The 18,526-nt window shown below is 48.0% G+C and overlaps 2 protein-coding genes across 2 annotated transcripts; one reads left to right on the forward strand and one right to left on the reverse strand.

Annotated features, from left to right (window-relative positions):
- Positions 1 to 401: 401 nt before the first annotated feature.
- Positions 402 to 4,168, forward strand: LOC121835358 (mitotic-spindle organizing protein 1-like). Its single transcript, XM_042289495.1, has 3 exons — positions 402 to 567; positions 699 to 871; positions 4,055 to 4,168. Exons 1-3 carry the CDS (start codon positions 471 to 473, stop codon positions 4,079 to 4,081), a joined length of 297 nt encoding a protein of 98 aa, XP_042145429.1. The 5' UTR covers positions 402 to 470; the 3' UTR covers positions 4,082 to 4,168.
- A 618-nt stretch (positions 4,169 to 4,786) lies between these two features.
- LOC115321432 (AP-1 complex subunit mu-1) lies at positions 4,787 to 17,939 on the reverse strand. The gene is made up of 11 exons (XM_029981642.4): positions 17,695 to 17,939; positions 17,374 to 17,428; positions 15,416 to 15,572; positions 13,826 to 13,893; positions 13,621 to 13,751; positions 11,898 to 12,169; positions 9,682 to 9,824; positions 8,414 to 8,485; positions 7,185 to 7,343; positions 6,130 to 6,255; positions 4,787 to 5,030 (listed from the first exon to the last, which is right to left on the reverse strand). Exons 2-11 carry the CDS (start codon positions 17,413 to 17,415, stop codon positions 4,932 to 4,934), a joined length of 1,269 nt encoding a protein of 422 aa, XP_029837502.1. The 5' UTR covers positions 17,416 to 17,428; positions 17,695 to 17,939; the 3' UTR covers positions 4,787 to 4,931.
- Between the last annotated feature and the right edge of the window lie 587 nt (positions 17,940 to 18,526).

Here is an 18,526-nt window from a genome sequence, read left to right on the forward strand (position 1 = left end):
GGAAAAAGCATAGAGTAGGAAGGAAAGATGCGAAAGATGCGTATATATGTCGTACCTGAACTTATAATTAATTAATTTGTGTCTGCTCTAAATTGGGCCGATTAATATTTGAATGAATTGTAGAAATGTCTAATCATGAAATGTTTATTTGTCTGTTAAGAGTTAAAACATTAAACTCGAACCCCCTTTAAAAAAGTATAATCGAACACCATTTAATAAGTCACGTGACTATAGTTTTTATTGGGGCGGGAAATAGTTATATTTTTTTAATTTATAAAATTATTTTATTGTTTTAATTACATGTTAATTGATTACGAACTTGTTTCTTTTATTTTGGTTTGACGGTTTTGACACGGCACACTACAGATGGCGTTAGCCATACCTCAAACAAATGCAAACAAACAAAAAATAAATAAATAACGGCGCGAGCTCGCGCCATTGCGCCTCTTCTGTCAGAAACATCGTTATAAATGCCGGAACCCCGAACCATGGTCCAAACTGCTCCACCTTTCCATATGGCGAACGCTGGTGAAGATAGGGAGCTCCTAGCCAAAGAAGTGTTTGAAGGTAACCTCTCTTCCGCCGTTCCTGCGCCATAACAGCGTCTGCTCAACGGGAACCCCGAAGCAGACGATCTCGATTCAGACAAAATGTCGCGCATGTTGTGACGCTGCAACGCTTGGCACTTCTAATCGCAGTTCTGCAAGAAATGTCCCAACTTCTGAACACCGGACTGAGTCCCGAAGCGTTGGCCGTCTGCGTTCAACTATGCGAGCGCGGCGCCGCTGATCCGAGGAGTCTGGCGAACCTCGTCAACGGCCTTCGGACGAATACTGCTACTACGCTCAACGGCAATTCTTCTGCTAACACGGTAACACCTTACTGCTATACGTTAAGAATATAAATACGGTGAAGCCTTCGGACACCACCCTTTCCCAAGACATTTCTCACAACTGGTAGAAGTGTCTTTGCAAACCCCGCCCCGAACCTTCGAGCAAAGGTGCTTGCGATGTTGAGAAGACTGCGTCGTACTCCACTTGTATATATCATCTCATAATCATCATCACTAGACGTGGCACCACAAGCTTCCATGGTACGGACAGTCGCCGGTGCCACGGCTCTCCTAAGCCAATAAAGATTATGATTACGATCAGGACAAGGTTCTCCCACAAAGCCTTCCACTCTTTTCATTATAGCAGAGCCAACGCGGGAGAGGAGGAAACGGCCAATCATTCACCGATTGTACACTGGGAAGTTATCTCATTTTCAATTCACTGGACAATTGGCCCTCTCCTCCCCCCTCCCTTCTTTTACAACTCCTACACACACACATTCAATTCACTGGGAAGTTGAGGCGAGAACGGGATTTTTGAGGAGGAGGACATGTATGACTAAATTTCAGGAGACAGACATATTATGTGCTGCCATGCCATAACGAGAGCGAAACACTAGAGCACTTGGTTTTAAAGTGCATAGGGCTTCGCCCTGCCTTCCCTGAGGGGTAACAAATTTGGCGACGATGGAAGGATGGAAGAGAAAAGGATTACAGTCGCAAAGGGGCAATTAGAAGATTGGTGGAAATTATCTAAGGAAAATCGAATGATGCGCAACTAACTGAAACAGCTGGGGATGGGCGGGACAGAGGCGTTAACCCCTGTGCTGGGGCAACGCCGCCAAGTTTTGACTAGAAGAAAATTGGCGACTCCCATGCCGTGGGGAAAAGGCTGGTGGTGATGTTTTTTTTGTTTTTTCTTTTTTTGCCTGATCCGCCAAAGGTCATCCTAGTGATATCCCATACTGCCTGGTGATAGGGGTAGAAAATTGGCTTAGAAGGGCGGGAGGAATCACGTTTCTTTTTAGACTTACGTTAGGTGGTGCAAGCTACCGTCCGTTACAAAGATTATAGCCATTAACATCCATCCATTCATGGCGAGCAGGGAGCTTCGTTAAAGGGTCCTCTCCTGCTACTCTAAACCTATAACAGACTAGAGTCGCTGACAGGATGAGAACGACAGCGTGTCGCTTTCGGATTGCCAACCTCCAGCTCGCGCTTCTTGACCATTCCACCAAAGGTTCTGGGTGGCGCCACTTTATCGACTGCAGTGCCATCTACATACATCCGGACATTTCAATGGAATCGGGGTAAAAGAGGGAAAGGGCAATCACCCAATCTCGATAGTAATGACAAACCGGCCGTCCTCCTTGGGCGTTTCAACTGATTCGGTGGTGTATAAAGGTGCATTCACACCGGTGATGTGGAGCACTCGCACGATGCAACTAGATCGCATCGCAAAAAATTCCGATGGTCACACTGGCACTTGCAATCAGCGAGTTGCTTCTCAAGAGCTCTCGCCCCAAATGCCGCCGATTGGCTCAGTCGCTCCGCGACTAGATTGCATCGTAAAAAGTCTGATCAGCCATCGACTGCTCAAAACGCGTTGCTTTTTTCCCTAGATGGTCGCTTTTGCGATGAAAGTTATCGTGCGAGTGCTGCACATGACAAAGGCTGCGTGTTTAGCGAGAGAATGATAGCGGCCATAAGAGAGGGAGGGGAACGAGAAACGACACGCTCAGCGCTGGGAAAAGCGCAGCGGTTGACTAAGAAATGAAACACCTTGCAATGAAACGCAACCAGATGGCCACGATTATGGGCTCCACCAAGGCAGGGCACATGCAGGGCGTTCCCAGCAACAGCTGCTCCGGCACCAAGGCTGTGGTCGTACTTGAGCTGTGCGTGCATACTCGAGGCTCACGAGAAGTTGTCGAAGCTAGGAGGCACGTGCTGGAGGCAAGGCAACTGGAACTCCTCCCTCTCGTGATCATCCTGTCAGCTACCCTTGTGTGAAAATGGCTCACTACGAAGGTAGCTGCAATTTTGATAGTGCTTTTTGTTTCTTCTTTCAAGCAAGTCTTTTTGTTTTGGAAAAGATAGGCATTATGACAGTGCCCTAGCGAGGGATTTGGGGCTTACCCCCCTCCCCCTTCCCCTCAAAACACAAAAGAGTGTATTATTAACATATGCAAATTATCCGGAAAAAAAAAAAAGTGGTGTACGACGTTGCACGAGTGGTTTATGGACGACAAACTGTTTACAGAAGTTATATTGGCTCACCATGCATGCATAGGCATTCTCCAAATGGCAGAATACCTACCTTCATAGAAGGCACTACCATTTCAGTACATACCATGCTGCATGCTCAATGCTGTCAGCCATTTTTCTTTTAACCCAGTGTGAACGCGCCCGTCTAATTTGGTTCTATTCTTTGGTTGTGAAACCTCGTTCACAAAACTATTGAGATGTACACAGGCGTATCGAAACCACCCCCATCACAGTGTCTTTTGGCTGTTCCCTCATTTAATTCGATTGAAATGATTACTTATGTGCACATCTGGATTGTTTACTCTGAAAGACCTCGAAAAGACGACGAAAACGTCATCTGGTCATAACAAAGCTATAAGTGGGGCATACGAGACATTTGCCGACCCTCATTTACCCAGAAAAGAAAAGCGCATTTTCAGAAGTGGCTTAACAAAGTAAAAACCATTGCTTAAAAAAAAAAAAAAAAAATTTAAAGTCTTAATGGGGGATGCGTCAAAAAATTAATTTTACGCGAAAAAGAAAAATTTTAGGAGCAATAGTGACGGCGCGAGACGAGATTTAGTTAGTGTCACCTTCTTCCCACTTGTTCTCTGTCTCGACATTTCGGGTGCATGGAGGAGAGGTAGATCGGCTTTGCCTTCATGTTGAGGTGGAAAGAGTGAATGACCATTCCGTGACGTCACGGACTTTGCGCATAGAATTTCTAATAAATCTCTTGCTGTATAATTGCTAAAATTTTGTTTTTTTTTTTCGCTTAAAACTTATTTTTTGACAGGTTTAAACAAAAAAAGCTTTTTTTTTTCTTTTCAAGTGCCTTTTAAGGAATGTAGTCAATTAAAACTTGTATTGGCCTAGTTGGTTCATGATGCAGTCTAGAAGTTTTTTGCGCGACACAAGGGACAATCACAAGCGAACTAGAATGACATTTGTCTTTTTGTTTTTCTTGGATTCCAGCGACGGCAGGAGCACGCGGAGCGGTAAAGCCGAATCGACACCCACAGAGATCATCTCACCGTGCCAAACAGCCTCATGCAATAAAGATGACTGCTTCAGTGGATTTCCATGTTACGAGGTACGACGCTTCGAACGCGTCAACTGGTGCTTTTAGTGTTCAACACCGCCCATGCATCGAAAGCTGTCTCGAAGTGGCAACAAATTACGTCGCTGGAGCTGGCGCGGCATGCCATCGGATGCTGCGACTCTCACGTTGGCCGGAAAAGTTCCGGAAAAAAGTACACACGAGCACACGCAGGCGTTGCTGTTGCCGCAGCATTCTAACTCGTGGCCGCCGAAGTTTTCATAGACTGTCAAGCTGGAAAGGACGTACAGCAAAGCAGGCCTCTGCCGCACTCACCTCCAACACCATATGGGCCGCCGCCAGGATCGCGACACCCAGCGGCACGACGACGCGAGCGTGAAGTCGTTTAACAGAAATCGAGCGAGCACAAATGAGGACTTGGTAAACATAGCAGTCGGCGATCGAGAGCCACTATACGAGCTCTGGGAGTATCAACACTCCCCGAACGTCTCGTGGGTGCCGCCATTTTGATGCTAAGTTCAGAGCGGATGCGATCGACGATAGTTACAATTCGAAAATGTGACCTCCGGAAGCTTAGCTCATTTGGTGGATTTCGGCGGGCGCCACAAACGAGCCAAAAAGACAGTCCCTCCTCCGGGCAGGCGGCATCACTCTATCATCTTGCAAGTTTATTGGACAGGAGCGCTTTGGGAGGGGAGGGAAAACAGTTATACAGTGGTGCCGCGGCCTCTCGATCCGTCCCGCCGACGCTCGATCACCGCGTTGCATTCCGTCGTATACGGCGTTTTACAGTTAGTTGGTGCGCAGTTGATAGTCTCCGTTTTGCGTGATGTAGCGGACCCAGGGGAGTGCTTGGTACCCGCTCTTCTCTATGATCTTGAGGTATCGCACCTGAAGGAGAAAAAGAAAGACGGCTGCGTTGTGAATTGCATCTCGGGTGCAGGGTGCGTTGCTGTGTCGGGTCCTACCTACGGGCAATTCGTTTTACTTAGACATTAACCCCTTGCCTACTAATGCCGAGTGTCACTCTGCCACCCTTTACAAACCATAAAGCCCGACCACGAGCGTGATTTGTGTTTCAGTTTTGGCGCTTGTTTAGCGCGCCCTCCGGCAGATGGCAGCACCACTCTTGTTGTTCCACTTACTTTAGGTTGTTAGCTCGTTCATGTTGCTGTTTGACGGAAAGAAGGCACTCCATTGAGCCAAAGAAAAAGGTACACACTGGGTAAGTGTTTGCGCCAAAACAACATGGTTTCAGCGCAGATGTCCCCTTTAGCCGACGAAAAGATCCAGAAACTTTTTTTTTTAGAAGTGAACGCTCAAGCATATGTAATGACAAATCATGCAGCCTTTTCAATTAGTTGGAATCGGATAGTTTGATGGACAGTGATCGGATGCAAATCGTTTTCATCACTTCAATTAAGGTGGCACTCCACCTTTCTTGATGTTTTCAGTGTTATCACACTGTCAACTATATTGATGAAGACCAGAAGATCAGAAGTTCTGATTAGGAAGAAGGTACCACACCTGAAAGTCAAGGAAATGCCTGTCCTTTTTGATGCAAATTGCCTATTTAAAATTAAGTTTTTCTGTACATTCCTTGAAAAAAAAAAAATGAGTAGGCAAGTCATATTGAATGGGTTAAACAGCGAAAAAAGACGAAGGACCAGTAAAGGAAAAGACACAGCGCTGTGTTTGTGTGTTTCCTTTTACTGGTCCTTCGTCTTTTTGCATTGTTTTAACCTACTCAATACTATGATCAAAAACCAACTCACCCAACTTTACACCTTGTTGGAGTAGGCAAGGGCTAACTTGTTGAGGCAGGTAGACCGGTTCCTTTACCGACTACTTCTTAGTTTATCATGAAACTATGACTGTTGTTATAGTCCCTAACAGAGCAAGAACGACATGCCCTGCCATTCTTAGTCCGTCAGCAACTATAGTCCCTCTCCCTCTCCAGGAAAGGCACACGCGACGTCGGCAGACTTGCCTGAATGCCCGAAGTGGTGAAGTAGGGGATCTCGAACTTGACTTGGATGGGTGCCCGGCCCTCCGTCTCTTCGCTCTCCACGCTGGGAAGGCCAAAGTGCGCCCTCATGAGGTACTCCTTGCCACCCTGCGCAACACGCAAACAAACCAAACGTCGGGCCGACCGCACCTTCCGAAGAGATCCCCCCGGCTTAGACGTTCCCTCAAATGCAACGAAGACCCGATGGCACTAGTACGCAGTTCCTACCCTGCTATGAGCTAGCTCGCGCTCCCGATGCTCGAGAGGAAGTGGGAGATGCGAAGCGTGCGTCTCCCCGTTTTCCTCTGAACACTAGAACCACGTCATGTGAAAGTCACAGGCCACCTAGTTTGTTCACCCTTCAAAGCAATGTGCCAAAGCAAAAGAAAAAATTAAGATCACTACTGTGGTCAAAGCTTCAACTGGCTGCGCTGACGCGCCAAGCATTGGGACCTATGGTCCGTTTCGTGTGCAGCAAACAACACCGTCAAAGCTACGGGCGCATTGCTCGACCTAGCATTCATTTTCGCGGGGGTGCATCCAAGTGAAGGATGATTCACGCATTTGCATTCAAGTGTACTCGAGTGCATTACGTTCCCTCATAAACGCGTACGACGAGGGAACAAATTCGCACACCGGTGCCACCTGTCAAGTAGTTCTGGAACCACTTTCAATCTCCGTATGACCGTACTGAAGTGTTGCACGGTATCGGCAAGTTCAAACCTATGCAGTACCTATAAGAAATAGTCACTACAACATTGTCGTAATTGTACCCGTTATACCCGTCGGCGGCCCAAGCACCTATCCAGGGGGGGGGGAAGGCCCCCCCCCCCCTCTTTTTTGAAACAAAATCCTGGCTACATGCCTGCGGCGGCCGTTTTTCAAAGACCCAAAAATTTGACGGAAAGGATGACAACCAATCCCACTCCACACTTCTTCCAGCGAGCGCAGCGGTGTGCCATGACAAAGTTGCACATTCCAACGTCGTAAATTAGGGCGGCCACCGAGGAACCACGGAGCGGCGACTGGCGACTCACCGGAAACGACTTGATACTCCAGACCACCGCACTCTGCTCGGGAGCGTACTTGACGTTGCCGACCGTCGTCTTGAACTTGGGAGTGTCGGCGTCTGTCGGTACGGGAATGACTATCTCCACGTTGTTCGCTGTCGAACGTCGCTTGAACTGGCTCTTTGCCTGCGCCCGAGTGGTGGTTGCAAATGTTAAGGCCCGTTCACACGCTTGCGCTCGACTATGACCGAATGAGACGAGACCGGTTTTTAAGCCTCTTGGGACGGCTTACGACATGCTGCATTGCCGCACAGCCGGTCGTAAGCCGTTGCAAGAGGCTTAGAAACCGGTCTTGTTGCACTCGATTATAGTCAGCTGCGAGTGTCTGAAAGGCGTTTAGAGAGAAACGAGAGCCCAAAATACGTCGATGGGGAAACGGGGCTCGTTCCGACGCCGTTCGTCTCCGTGCATACATGGGCTTTGTCGGTTTCCGTTTATCCGCCGGAAACTTCCGAAAATCGCTCGCAGCTTTTGAATAAGACGACGAAGCGTTCCAAAACTTCGGCATCTGGTGCATCAAACTCTGCAGCATCGAGCTCTGCAGCATCGAGCTCTGCAGCATCGAGCTCTGCAGCATCGAGCTCTGCAGCATCGAGCTCTGCAGCATCGAGCTCTGCAGCATCGAGCTCTGCAGCATCGAGCTCTGCAGCATCGAGCTGCAGAGCAACCTGCAGCAGAACGGGTGTCTGCCACATTCTCCGCCGATGCTGCAACACCAACAAGATGGCAACCGGCGACAGCGTGACACTTCTATGACGTCACCAAGCGGAAATCGAGGGAACAGCTTTTTTTTTATGCGGTAAACATTGGTTGGAGACGCATTCCAGGCACAACTTTTACGGCGGAAAAGAACACTCTTTTTTGGGAACTTTTACACCACAAGAGAGCAAATTAGTTTGAGCCCACGCACATGAAATGAGCTGAGTGCACGCGCACGTTTGGGTTGCATTCGTCTCGGGTGTTGCAGCCAAGGACCCACCCGGTTGGCTTTGTACGCCACGAGCCTTCACATGCAGGCTCCTTCGAAACTCGGTTCAGAAGGTTGCCCTAGCGAGAACAGACAGGCAAAAACAATCGCACAAAGCAACTATGCCAAGCTTCGCATAAAAAAAAAAAAATTATTGCAACTCGGCGACCGTTGGAACTTCGCTGGGGCACCCCTTCGAGACTGTGGTTGTGCATCTCCCTCCCCTCACCTTGACCATGTACTCCACTCTGCTGTGGGCGTGGCGCTCGATGACCGACTCTATCCAGATGAGCGGCTTGACCTGCAACGTTTTCAGAGGCAGATGTTGGCGACGTGCACCGGGCTGGTGAGACTAGGGCCACTATGATAACTGACACTGTGAGAACGGCAGAATGCGCTACGTGTCTATCGACGTGCTCCGGCTGCGCGCGCGTGCTCAAAATGCTGGAGCGTTGCCGGATGTGGGAAGCTCGCGTTGGAGGTGGGTCAACTGAAGCTCATCCCATCCATTCTCACTGTGTCGGCGACTATAAATAGTCCACATTTCAGAGTAACGACACCTCTGAAGACATAAGTCCATTTTTAACCTTAATTGTTGCCAATGGACGCCATTTTGTCGGACATTGTTCGTGGCGTGTGCTCAAAACGACGCACGGAGACGATTGTTTTTTATTGGGGAGGAATTTCGGAAGAGGCGAACATAGCGCACCCACGACCTTGATCAGCTGCTCAAGGTCCGCAGGCACCCATAACTTCGGCTTCACTTTCTGCGCGGAATGCACAAGGATGCATGTTCCAACGTTCGTTCCAAGCAATCAGAATCATCGTTGTTGGAAAAGAACAAATGGGAGCTAGTTCTGAGCCGTGAACGACGTCCAACAATATTGCACAGACTCTGCACTTAACAACAAAACAGTGGCATTCAAAAGACGATCGGGGAACGGATTGCCGATGCTCCCAGCCGTGGGTTCTCAAACGTTTGAATCTCGAGGAACCCTCATATCTCTCGAATGGCGGCTGAAGAACTTTTCCCGGTCTCGGCACTGGTAAAATAAAGTGGCGCAAAAGCCTACAGGCTCACTAAACAGTAATTCACTGACTAGGGAATAATTGGCTGATACTCATGCATCAGCGGGTGACTCAGATCTTCTCAAATAGTGCTTAAACAGTAGAAAAACTTTGCATAAGGGCGGAGATGTTCGGTGAAATTTGCGAGCTCGGGGAACCCCGCCTGTATTGTGGAGAAACCCTAAGAATACTTGAGGAACTTCCGACAGCATTCTAGGAAACACCCGGCAGTATTCTGGGGAACCCCTGACCTAATCTGGGGAACCCTAGGGGTACTCTGGGGAGCCCCTGACGGTATTGAGGGGATGCCTTGAGGGTCCTCTGGAGAACCTTTCAGGGTACAGGTTCCTAGGAACCTGCTTTGAGTACCCATGGAAGTATGACTTATTTAGCGGTCCTAGCAGACATGGGAGTCGAGGCAGCACTCACGTGAGTGTTGAGCCGGTAGGACATGAGCTCAAACTCCCCGTCGGGCGGAATGAAGGAGATGGTGCGGTCGTTCTCGAAGCGTGACAACCGCACACACTGGTGGAACTTGACGTCCTCCAGCTCCACGGACTTGCTCTTCCCACCTGGATTTGGGGAAAGGAGGGTGCAGACAAAGTGAACGGAAGGATGGTAGTGGATAAACCTTTTGTATCGGGTGGTAGCTTGCGCCACCTTGCTTAGAAACATTTACGCCCCTCCCCTTTAAATTAAGAGAGACGGAAAAGAATAAAGGTTGGTGGCACGAAACAATCGGCAGTTGTATTTCAATCTACCGACCAAACCATCACATGCAGAATTGCATTCTACGAGAAACGTTGTGGGCTTTAACAATGTTTTGTTACTAGCACTCTCCGATTAATTGTACAATGCTGCGCGACGTGAGCATGTGACATCACGTCGCGTGGTAGTGTTCCACGACACCATGAGGTCACGACAGGGTCCAGCAATGTCACCGTGTCGTGACGTCATGCTGTGTGGCACAATGCCACACAACATGGTCACGGTGTCAAGTTGTAGTTTCATGTCACGTGACGTTATGCTACACCACAACTTAACACCCAACAGTATTAGATCTAGTCGTGTTATTGACACTGCGCAACACCTCGACTTAGCACCACGAGTCACTGGCATCAGGTCAAGCAATGTGGAATGCACAGCACCGACAAACAGAAAATATAAGCTAATTTTCTTTAGTATGCATGTCACATAAAAATTACATGTGCGGCCGAAAACTAAAGCGGGGGGGGGGGGGGGGGGGGGTGATTTATATTACTAGGGTCCTTAGCTTGTCCGGTCTGGAATCTTTTTGTCACGCCACATAGAAGTTTTCCCTAGCGACAAACTGAAGCACCAAAGGCGTGTTGCCAACGTTAGGAGCCAACCGATCGGATCGTTCAGAGGACCCAAAGGATAGATGTGGGTTTGAAAAAACCAACGTGGAGAAAAGTTGCTGGATGTGTCGACTCCTTCATAAAGCCAGAACTAAAGGACCCCGCGAACCCATAGAAAAAAATGGGACGATTGGAAACTCCAGCTACACTCGAGAATGAAAGGTCGTATTATTTTGGAATAATTGAAATGCCACGCAAGGGATGCTACATCTGCTTTAAAAAAATGTTATCAAATTCTTTCACAATTTTTTCTTTCTTTTACTTTTACTTGGATCACCGCTGACTGTGGTGAAACTATTTTTTAGCAAAGAAACTGCCAAAGCTTCGAGACCAGCAAGTGTTTCATCTCGCTGGTCCATTTTTGTTTTACAAGGTTGAATATTCTTTTTGTTTTGTTGTCAAGCGTATAACTATTCATGTCTCCACCAGACTCCAGGTCCCACCCGCAAACAGAGCTGCGCTTTTGCGAGCCTCATCAATATTGCTTTTTATTTTTAATAAACCTTATTTTATTATTATATACCATATTTACTTCGACTTTTTTTTTTTTTTTCCCTCGTGTAATGAATGCACCACCGATTTTCAGCTCCGCCAGTCTCGAATTGCGTCTAATTTAACGAGCCACTGAGCCAATTTTCTTTTTCCGCCAAGCGGTCAGGCCAAGTTAAGCCAAGTCAAGCCGCTCTCGTAATGGCTGCAAGTGCGTAGTTGCGGAAGTGATCAACCGTGAAACCAAGCGAAGCTTGGATCGAGGAATTACCCAGCCACGGACATTCTTCGCCTATTGGATGCATTGATGTCAACGAACACACCACCGTCTGTGGTCCGCTTTCGGACAGTGAAATCGTGAAAGTGGTTAGGCCTAAGAACGGTCGCGTTGCTCTTCGTGCCAAGTGAGCTTCGTAGGGCGCTTTTCCTTCAAGCACGCCGAAAGCGCCCCAAAAAGGTTCGCAACTTACAAAGCATGGTTACTGTGGTGTGCCCCGATCAGCCGTAACTGTGCTTCCATGAGTGGAGACGTGCCACAGCACCTTGCCGTGTCATATTGGCACCTAATGAGACATTTACACGAAGTCTGTAAATGCAGAAGTTTTACCCCACATAATGAACCTCCAAATATGTGTCAATTTTTCGGGAAAAAAGTGTGTTCATTATGTGAGTAAATACGGTAGATATATAAGGAACCTTGATACTACCAAACCACCGATTCAGAAAGCAAACGCTTCAGTTTTTGCGAAGCGGTGCACGAACGTGCACGAGACTCACGTCCGGTGCTCTCGAAGAGCACCTTGTCGTTGAGGCCCAGCCGCAGCTCCGGCATGCCCGACAGGTATACGCGCATCTTGATGCAGCCCACGATCTCGCTGCGCAGCACGTTGCCGTTGGCATTGGCCAGCAGGTTCACCGACTCGATGACGTCCAGGAACACCTCATTCTTCCGGTACTTGATGCCCTCCGAGCGCCACGACACCGCGTTGGTCACCGCCATCGGCAGCTTGGGCTGGATCTCCATCTTGTGACTCTCCTGCGTTATGTACCTGGGCCACGGCACTTGCGAAGTCATTTATTTTGGATGGGTCGCTGAGTATCGTAGTGTGGGAAGCATTGCACTAGCATATGCATCTTAAAAGGGACACTGGAGTGAAGTCCGAGATTATCTGTTTATAGCGGTAGTTCAATCTACAAGCTCTAGGAATCCCCCCCAAAAAAACTCGAAACTACACTCAGGGACGGCTGATTTCCCTATTAAATGCCGGCCGATTTCCCTATTAAATATCTAATCAAAGATCATGACACCCCCCTCTTTCTGCGCCTTGGAGCAGACACCAGGGGGTGAAGTCGGAGGGCGTTTTCAAACAATAGCAGCTGTATTAAAGGGCAACTCTGCTTCATTTTCGATATTGAGAAAACTATGTAGCCCTCTTCAGTATCATATAGGAAGACCCGATGTCAAATATTACGATCTAATTCCGTCTCTGTATTTAACAAACTGGCCAGCAAACTTTCAAATCAGCCAAGTCGCCGAAATCTGCCAACTCCAGCGTGCGACGTGAGGCGCAATCGTCAGCGCAGTCAATGCGATGGAGTTGGAGCGGCCAACGTTGAGCCACTACGTCAGAGACATGACTACGTCATTCTCACGTTTTGTTTGTTTTTACTTCTCAGAGAGAAATTGAACGATGACAACACGAGTTTCTCCTCCCGGTGTTGGCTGAACGGCGTCCACGTGATCACCGTAACGCAGATGTGCTAGTTTGCGCTGCCCTGTGCGCTTATCGGTCTGTTTCTCCGCTCTCCCTCTCCTTTTTTGTCTTCTCCTTTTCCCCCACTCCCCCGAGCCATCACCGTCCACCCCATGCGAAGCGACCTGCCCGCGTCGCGTGTCCTGTCCCTCGCTCCTTCCCGAACGTCACAAGACCACGTGGTTCGACGTGACGTGGCCATGACTCTGACGGCACGAGGCCAATGTTGCCTGACGCAACCGAAGTTTCGGTTTCGGTACCAGCTGATGTTTAAATTAAGATTACACAAATAATATTCCACATCTCGCGAATCCGAGGACGTAGAGCTGTTTAGTATTGCTTTGTGAAATGGAATCACATGTAAGCCTAAATTTTTCGGAATTGGGCGGAGTTGCCCTTTAAGTCTCCTACACCCAAAGACAACGTTTTTGTCGAAATATAATGTGCGACGTACCAAAAAGAGCAATAATAGTAACCTTGCGAATCGCCACGTTATTAACTATTTTCTTTCTTGTAACTATTATCATTGGTCAAGTTTTATAGAGGTGGTGGGGACCCCAAGGACCCCCTCCGAAAATAGTGCCCATGTGTTCCTATTGCTGCGGGTTTACCACGACTTCATTTTTATTGACTAAAAGCCCAACAAACGATATGCCATCCAAAACAAGCTTCCTACAAAAAGCATTTGAGTGGCCCCTTTGAGTAATCATTGTACAGTTTGGACAGAATTAAACCGAACCACTCACTCCTGGAGGATTTTGCTGTCGGTGGTCTGGGGATAGCCAAAGTCCATCAGTTCGTCTAGCAGCTCGTAGATGATGACGAAATTGTCGCGGATGCTTTCTTCTTCGAGTTCCTTAAAGTACTCGCTGAACACCTGGTGACAAGAAGCACGGCGGTGAGTACAATACCGACACCGGGTACGCTTCAGCGGGTGCGAGGCTTACTTACAGTCACTATCTTGTGTAGGAATGCAAAGATCAGGGCCACGTTGGCATTCTTCTTTGATGTGGACACCACTGACGAAGGGTATAGGAAACCTGGGGAGGGCACTGCACATGGGAGCACTTCCAGTTGGACAATGTTGGATACAGCAACTATTTATGCGACGTCTTGGAGGCTATGCAAGACGACGAGACGGGATGGAGGGACCCGGACGTCGCCGCCTGGTGCGACGTCCCGGTCCCTTCGTCCCGCCATCTTGCATAGCCCCCTTGGATTGTTTCAGCTAAGAAGCTACCTTAACATCCCGAGAGACAGCCCACCTAAAATCGAAAGCAAATCGGGTGGAAAAAAGGAGTGGGCTGACTTTCAATGTGCAATAAAAAAAAAAGTTGAAAAAATGCTAAGTTTAGGCTTTATGACCTGCAAAACTTGTAATCTCAAGGAGGGGCAATGGAGACGGCTGTTGCTCCCAGTCAGCAATGTTTGCTTGTCCCCCGTCGTGGCTAACTAACGCCATTTCTGCTGAGGTCACCAACGGCCAAGGTGCTGCAATTACTAGAAGTGGGCTACCTTTCGGTGTATGTAGAAAAATAAGAAATCGTGCCAAAAATAGAGTTGGGTTATCTTTCGGGGGTGGGGCATCTCTGGGGATATTATGGCACCACGCGTTACATCTTTTTGTTTCGGGAAAATCGAGCCCTGCATATGACACCGAGGTAAAGAACACTTAACAGCAAGAGGAGGGAAATGGCCACATTGGTTCAACATAAAACATAATAAATATACTATAGTGCTCAACCCAATAGATGTGAATATGTGAAGTTTATGACAGCAATGCAGGCGTAAATGCGGGTCTCACTGGGCATTTATGCTCCATGTTCGTCAGAGTGGTATGCTAAACCACAGTTTTTGGGCGCACCAAAATGTCCGCTCTAAAACTGTTTTCAGGCATGTAAGAAACGCAGGTGTCAGTTGTGTTGTGGAATAATAAGTGATACAAGGCCATTAAAACTGTCTGCAACTGCAGCATTCCAATGGGCTCGGTTACTCTACCCGACAAGAGCTACGCTAAGCCTCTCAATCCTCGTTTCAGTGCTTAGAATGAATACTGCAACAGCACGTCACGAGGGAGTAAACAGTCGGGCAGTCCCATGCCTGCTGTATGTTTTCTTTGTCTCTTACACGATTCCTGCAGCGAAAAAGTAGCACCTGCCCGGGTTGCAACTAAATGGGTCAACGTTCCGAGCGCTCCTCGGCAAGAGTTGAAAGCACTGTTTCCTCAACCCATCTGCAACAGCCACTGCATTTCTGACACGAGGCACCGTTTCCGACAGTTTCTCTGGACACTTTACCGGCTGCGAGTCGTTTCGCGCTCGGCTACAGTCGCTGACAGAATCAGGACGGCAGGGAGACGTTCCTCAGCTGTCCCACCCCCAGCGCGAGCGTGCATACACAACCAGAGCACAGTGGAAGGCAACAAACACATACAGGAGGCCAATCATCTGAAAGAGACACCCTGCCGTTCCCATCCCAGCGGTGACCGGCACTTCGTGCTCCGACAGATTTCCCCGGTGCTAAGGAACTGCAAAAGGATACGGTAAAGGTTGTTGTGCTTGATGTACATGAAGGCGATGTCCGCGTGACGCATTATGGGTGTCACGCAGCCTTCTTCCTCCTTCTCCATGAGCAACGTCATGAACTTGTCGATGGACGACATGTCGATGTCGCCCCGGTAGTTCCGCGATATTAGCACCTGCAAAGCAGGCAGACCTTACCGAGATGCCCACTCTCCTCAACTGGAACGAAGAACTGCAACGTGAAATGTTGGCGGCAGCTGCGCCTATGCAGACGACGGCCGGACACTGATATATCATGCAAAAGACAGTCTGCAGGCACTGACCAAGGCGCGTTTCTTTCTCGTGTGGCGGTGCTGTCGCGTGGGTTGTACATGAAACTGACTGCAGGCATGTTCGAAGCGTGCATACTATGTATAAAACAAACATGTTTCGAACATGCTTGAGGAGCATCCGCAAAAAATTTTGTCATCATGTCTGCGGCGAACATGGTGTCTTTTGTATGATGGAAGAGTAGTTGTTGCTGCAGCTAGGGTTCAGTGTTTTTGGAGCTTATTTTTCTTTGAATCTGGGGAGGAAAAAGGGAAAGGGGGGGGGGGCACTTTCAAATGTGTAATTGCAGCCGTACATGTATGGTGACGACCGTCAAAGGGTTAACAAAGGGGTTTTATAGGTATTTTCTAGAGATGGGCCAATAGCGGTTGGAATTGAATAGCACCGCGTCATTGATAGTCCTCATAGTGCTGGAGAAACCGACATAAGGGCCCTCTCTGCAATGTTGAAGCTAAGGATGATGCTAGCCATTCAATTCACACTGCCAGTCGCCCACCCCTAGTCTTTTCCATAAACAAAGAACCCTAGTTACAGCCGATGCAACTTCCCACATTTTAGGCGGATTCAGACCCTGAAAAGTTCCACTCCCCGACCTTGGCAATGCCAAAATGGAATAATTCAGTTTCATGTGAAACAGTTTTTGGCGACCGCTGCTAGGGTGACATTCATCGGTCGGTTGCCACTCTCCAGCACCACTTGTCTTTAAATCGGCCGTTGACGTCCCTTCGTCGTTGTGCTGGCAATTCTAACGAATGGTAGAAATCTCTACAGGTGGCATTTACCGGCCGTCGTAACTAGTGAACGCACAGAGCAAACAGCCATTTGGAGTCATTCGAGAAAAACGGTTTTGATGGTGTGAAATGCATTGCAGCAGCATCACCTAACAATAAACGTCGGCAGGTGCCGCGGGCCATCTCGGCAAATGCAGCGCCGTATAGCGTGGCTAAGTGCATCACTGGGCCTGTACAGAAAATAGCCCGACACTCACACGGCGTTACGTTGGCTCCGATTGATCACAGCGTTTGCTGCAGTTTGTCGTAAGCTGGATTGGAGTATTGCACATGCTCAAATGCAGCAGAAACAGCTACACTGGCTAGCGAATACATCCACCCATACAAAATGGGTTTGCCATTCCTTCAAAACGAATAGCACATGAAAACCTGTGCAATGATTTATGCACCATCCAAATATGGCAGCAAAGAAACCATTGCATTGGTTGGGAGGAGGGGGGGATTATGATAAGGTTTTAAAGCAGACTTCCTCGAAGGTTACAACCCCCATGCTTTCATCATTCAGGCGGTGGCAATCGGCTATGTTTGAGGGCTTGCGCAATTTCTCGATTGGCAAATCAGAGTTGCTGGACGGCCATTCGAGGCAGTTAATTGATCTGCATCTAGGTCAAGGTTCTGCTCAAATTTGGCTGTTCCAGCGATACAATTGGTACAGGTCGGCCGCGAGTGCAAAAGTTATTTCGCGGCGGTCACCAACGTCGTAAAACACTTACGAAGCGAACACTGCACACCACCAAGAAGAAAAAAAAAAAAGAGAAACCGATCTTTGCCATACTTTATCGCTTCGTGTATTGACGCCAGGTTGCGAAGAAAAACACCGCCTCCGGTCACGTTAACGAAAATCGCCGTGTCATACCTTGCCCTTCAGGTCCAGTATGTAGATTGCTGAAGCAGACATGGTGCTGTGATAGCTGCAAATACAAGAAAAATATGTCGCGTTTGTCACACTCAGACACCTCGGGCAGAAGTTGACTGCCGCCGCCGGCGTTTGCGTGCATGTTTCGAGCCGGGAAATGGCCTGAGTGTATGTGTGTTTCTAGCCAATGGAATCAATTGATGCAGTATGATAATTAATGTCGTAGTCGCACCAAGAAATTCCGATAGAGCTGACAGGTGTGTAGCAAGCCGTGCCGAGACAGCAGTGGTTGATAGCTGCCGATGGTCATCGGTCACTTACCGTTACGCGTCCCGGCGAAATCGACTCGTGGAAATTATAGTAAAAGTGACGCAGGTCCCGGCGCCACTTTGGATGTTACCTGCGATACCACGGGGACAGCCGATTTATCTTATTTTTTCTCCATTCCAAGGCGAAGGTGTACAGCAGGCCAGTGCAAATGACACTGTAGCCCTGCCCAAATATTAAAAATAAAAAAAATTTGGGTACTCGCCACCTGGCGAGAACCGTTCAAAACTCTCACAACCAGAAAAATGATAATCTTATTTTTGCCAAATTATCGTTAAAATTGTAATCATAAAAATGATCTAACTGAACTTATTATATTGCTTTATAATTTGTATTTATTGTTACCTCGATGGCACAAGTTTTTGTTTTATTTAGTCAAAGTTGACAGAATCATTAGTACGTCTTTAAACATTGAGAGTAATGCGTTCGATTATGTGTTTTTGCGACGCCAGTGTAAAAAAAAGCATGACGTAATTTTTTTAAATCTTAGTTGTGTAACGTTCGACTCTAGAGTCTCTGACTCGAAATAGTCGAACACGCTCGAAAACAAATAAGAAAAAAACGTGAAACGGATCAGGTTTGCGGCAGAAAAAGGCGGAAAAGATATCAGCGTGTGACAAAAATTAACAAATAGCGCTAAATTGCGCACACGTAGCGGCGCCGCAAAGATTCGAAAGTTATCTGCCAACACCTGGAAAAAAATATTTCACGCGACGGCAGTGGACAAAGTGAAATGATCGCTGAAAAGTAAAAAAATCAAAAATAAACAAGGCTAGTACTCCGCATCTTGTATCTGGGTGCGGGATGGGTGTGGGTGTTCTCTAGT

This window comes from Ixodes scapularis, unplaced genomic scaffold (genome assembly GCF_016920785.2).
Source record: "Ixodes scapularis isolate PalLabHiFi unplaced genomic scaffold, ASM1692078v2 PGA_scaffold12__126_contigs__length_90152505, whole genome shotgun sequence".
Classification (NCBI taxonomy): domain Eukaryota; kingdom Metazoa; phylum Arthropoda; class Arachnida; order Ixodida; family Ixodidae; genus Ixodes; species Ixodes scapularis.

Bases quoted from the DNA above. Each gene is read 5' to 3' on its own strand.
- LOC121835358 (XM_042289495.1), top strand. From the start codon at position 471: ATGCCGGAACCCCGAACCATGGTCCAAACTGCTCCACCTTTCCATATG. The intron at 568-698 runs GTAACCTCTCTT...TTCTAATCGCAG, and splicing joins AGCCAAAGAAGTGTTTGAAG to TTCTGCAAGAAATGTCCCAA. The intron at 872-4,054 runs GTAACACCTTAC...CTTGGATTCCAG, and splicing joins GCAATTCTTCTGCTAACACG to CGACGGCAGGAGCACGCGGA.
- LOC115321432 (XM_029981642.4), bottom strand. From the start codon at position 17,415: ATGTCTGCTTCAGCAATCTACATACTGGACCTGAAGGGCAAG. The intron at 15,573-17,373 runs GTATGACACGGC...CCTGCTTTGCAG, and splicing joins TACTGGACCTGAAGGGCAAG to GTGCTAATATCGCGGAACTA. The intron at 12,170-13,620 runs GTGAGTGGTTCG...GCCGTGGCCCAG, and splicing joins GACAGCAAAATCCTCCAGGA to GTACATAACGCAGGAGAGTC.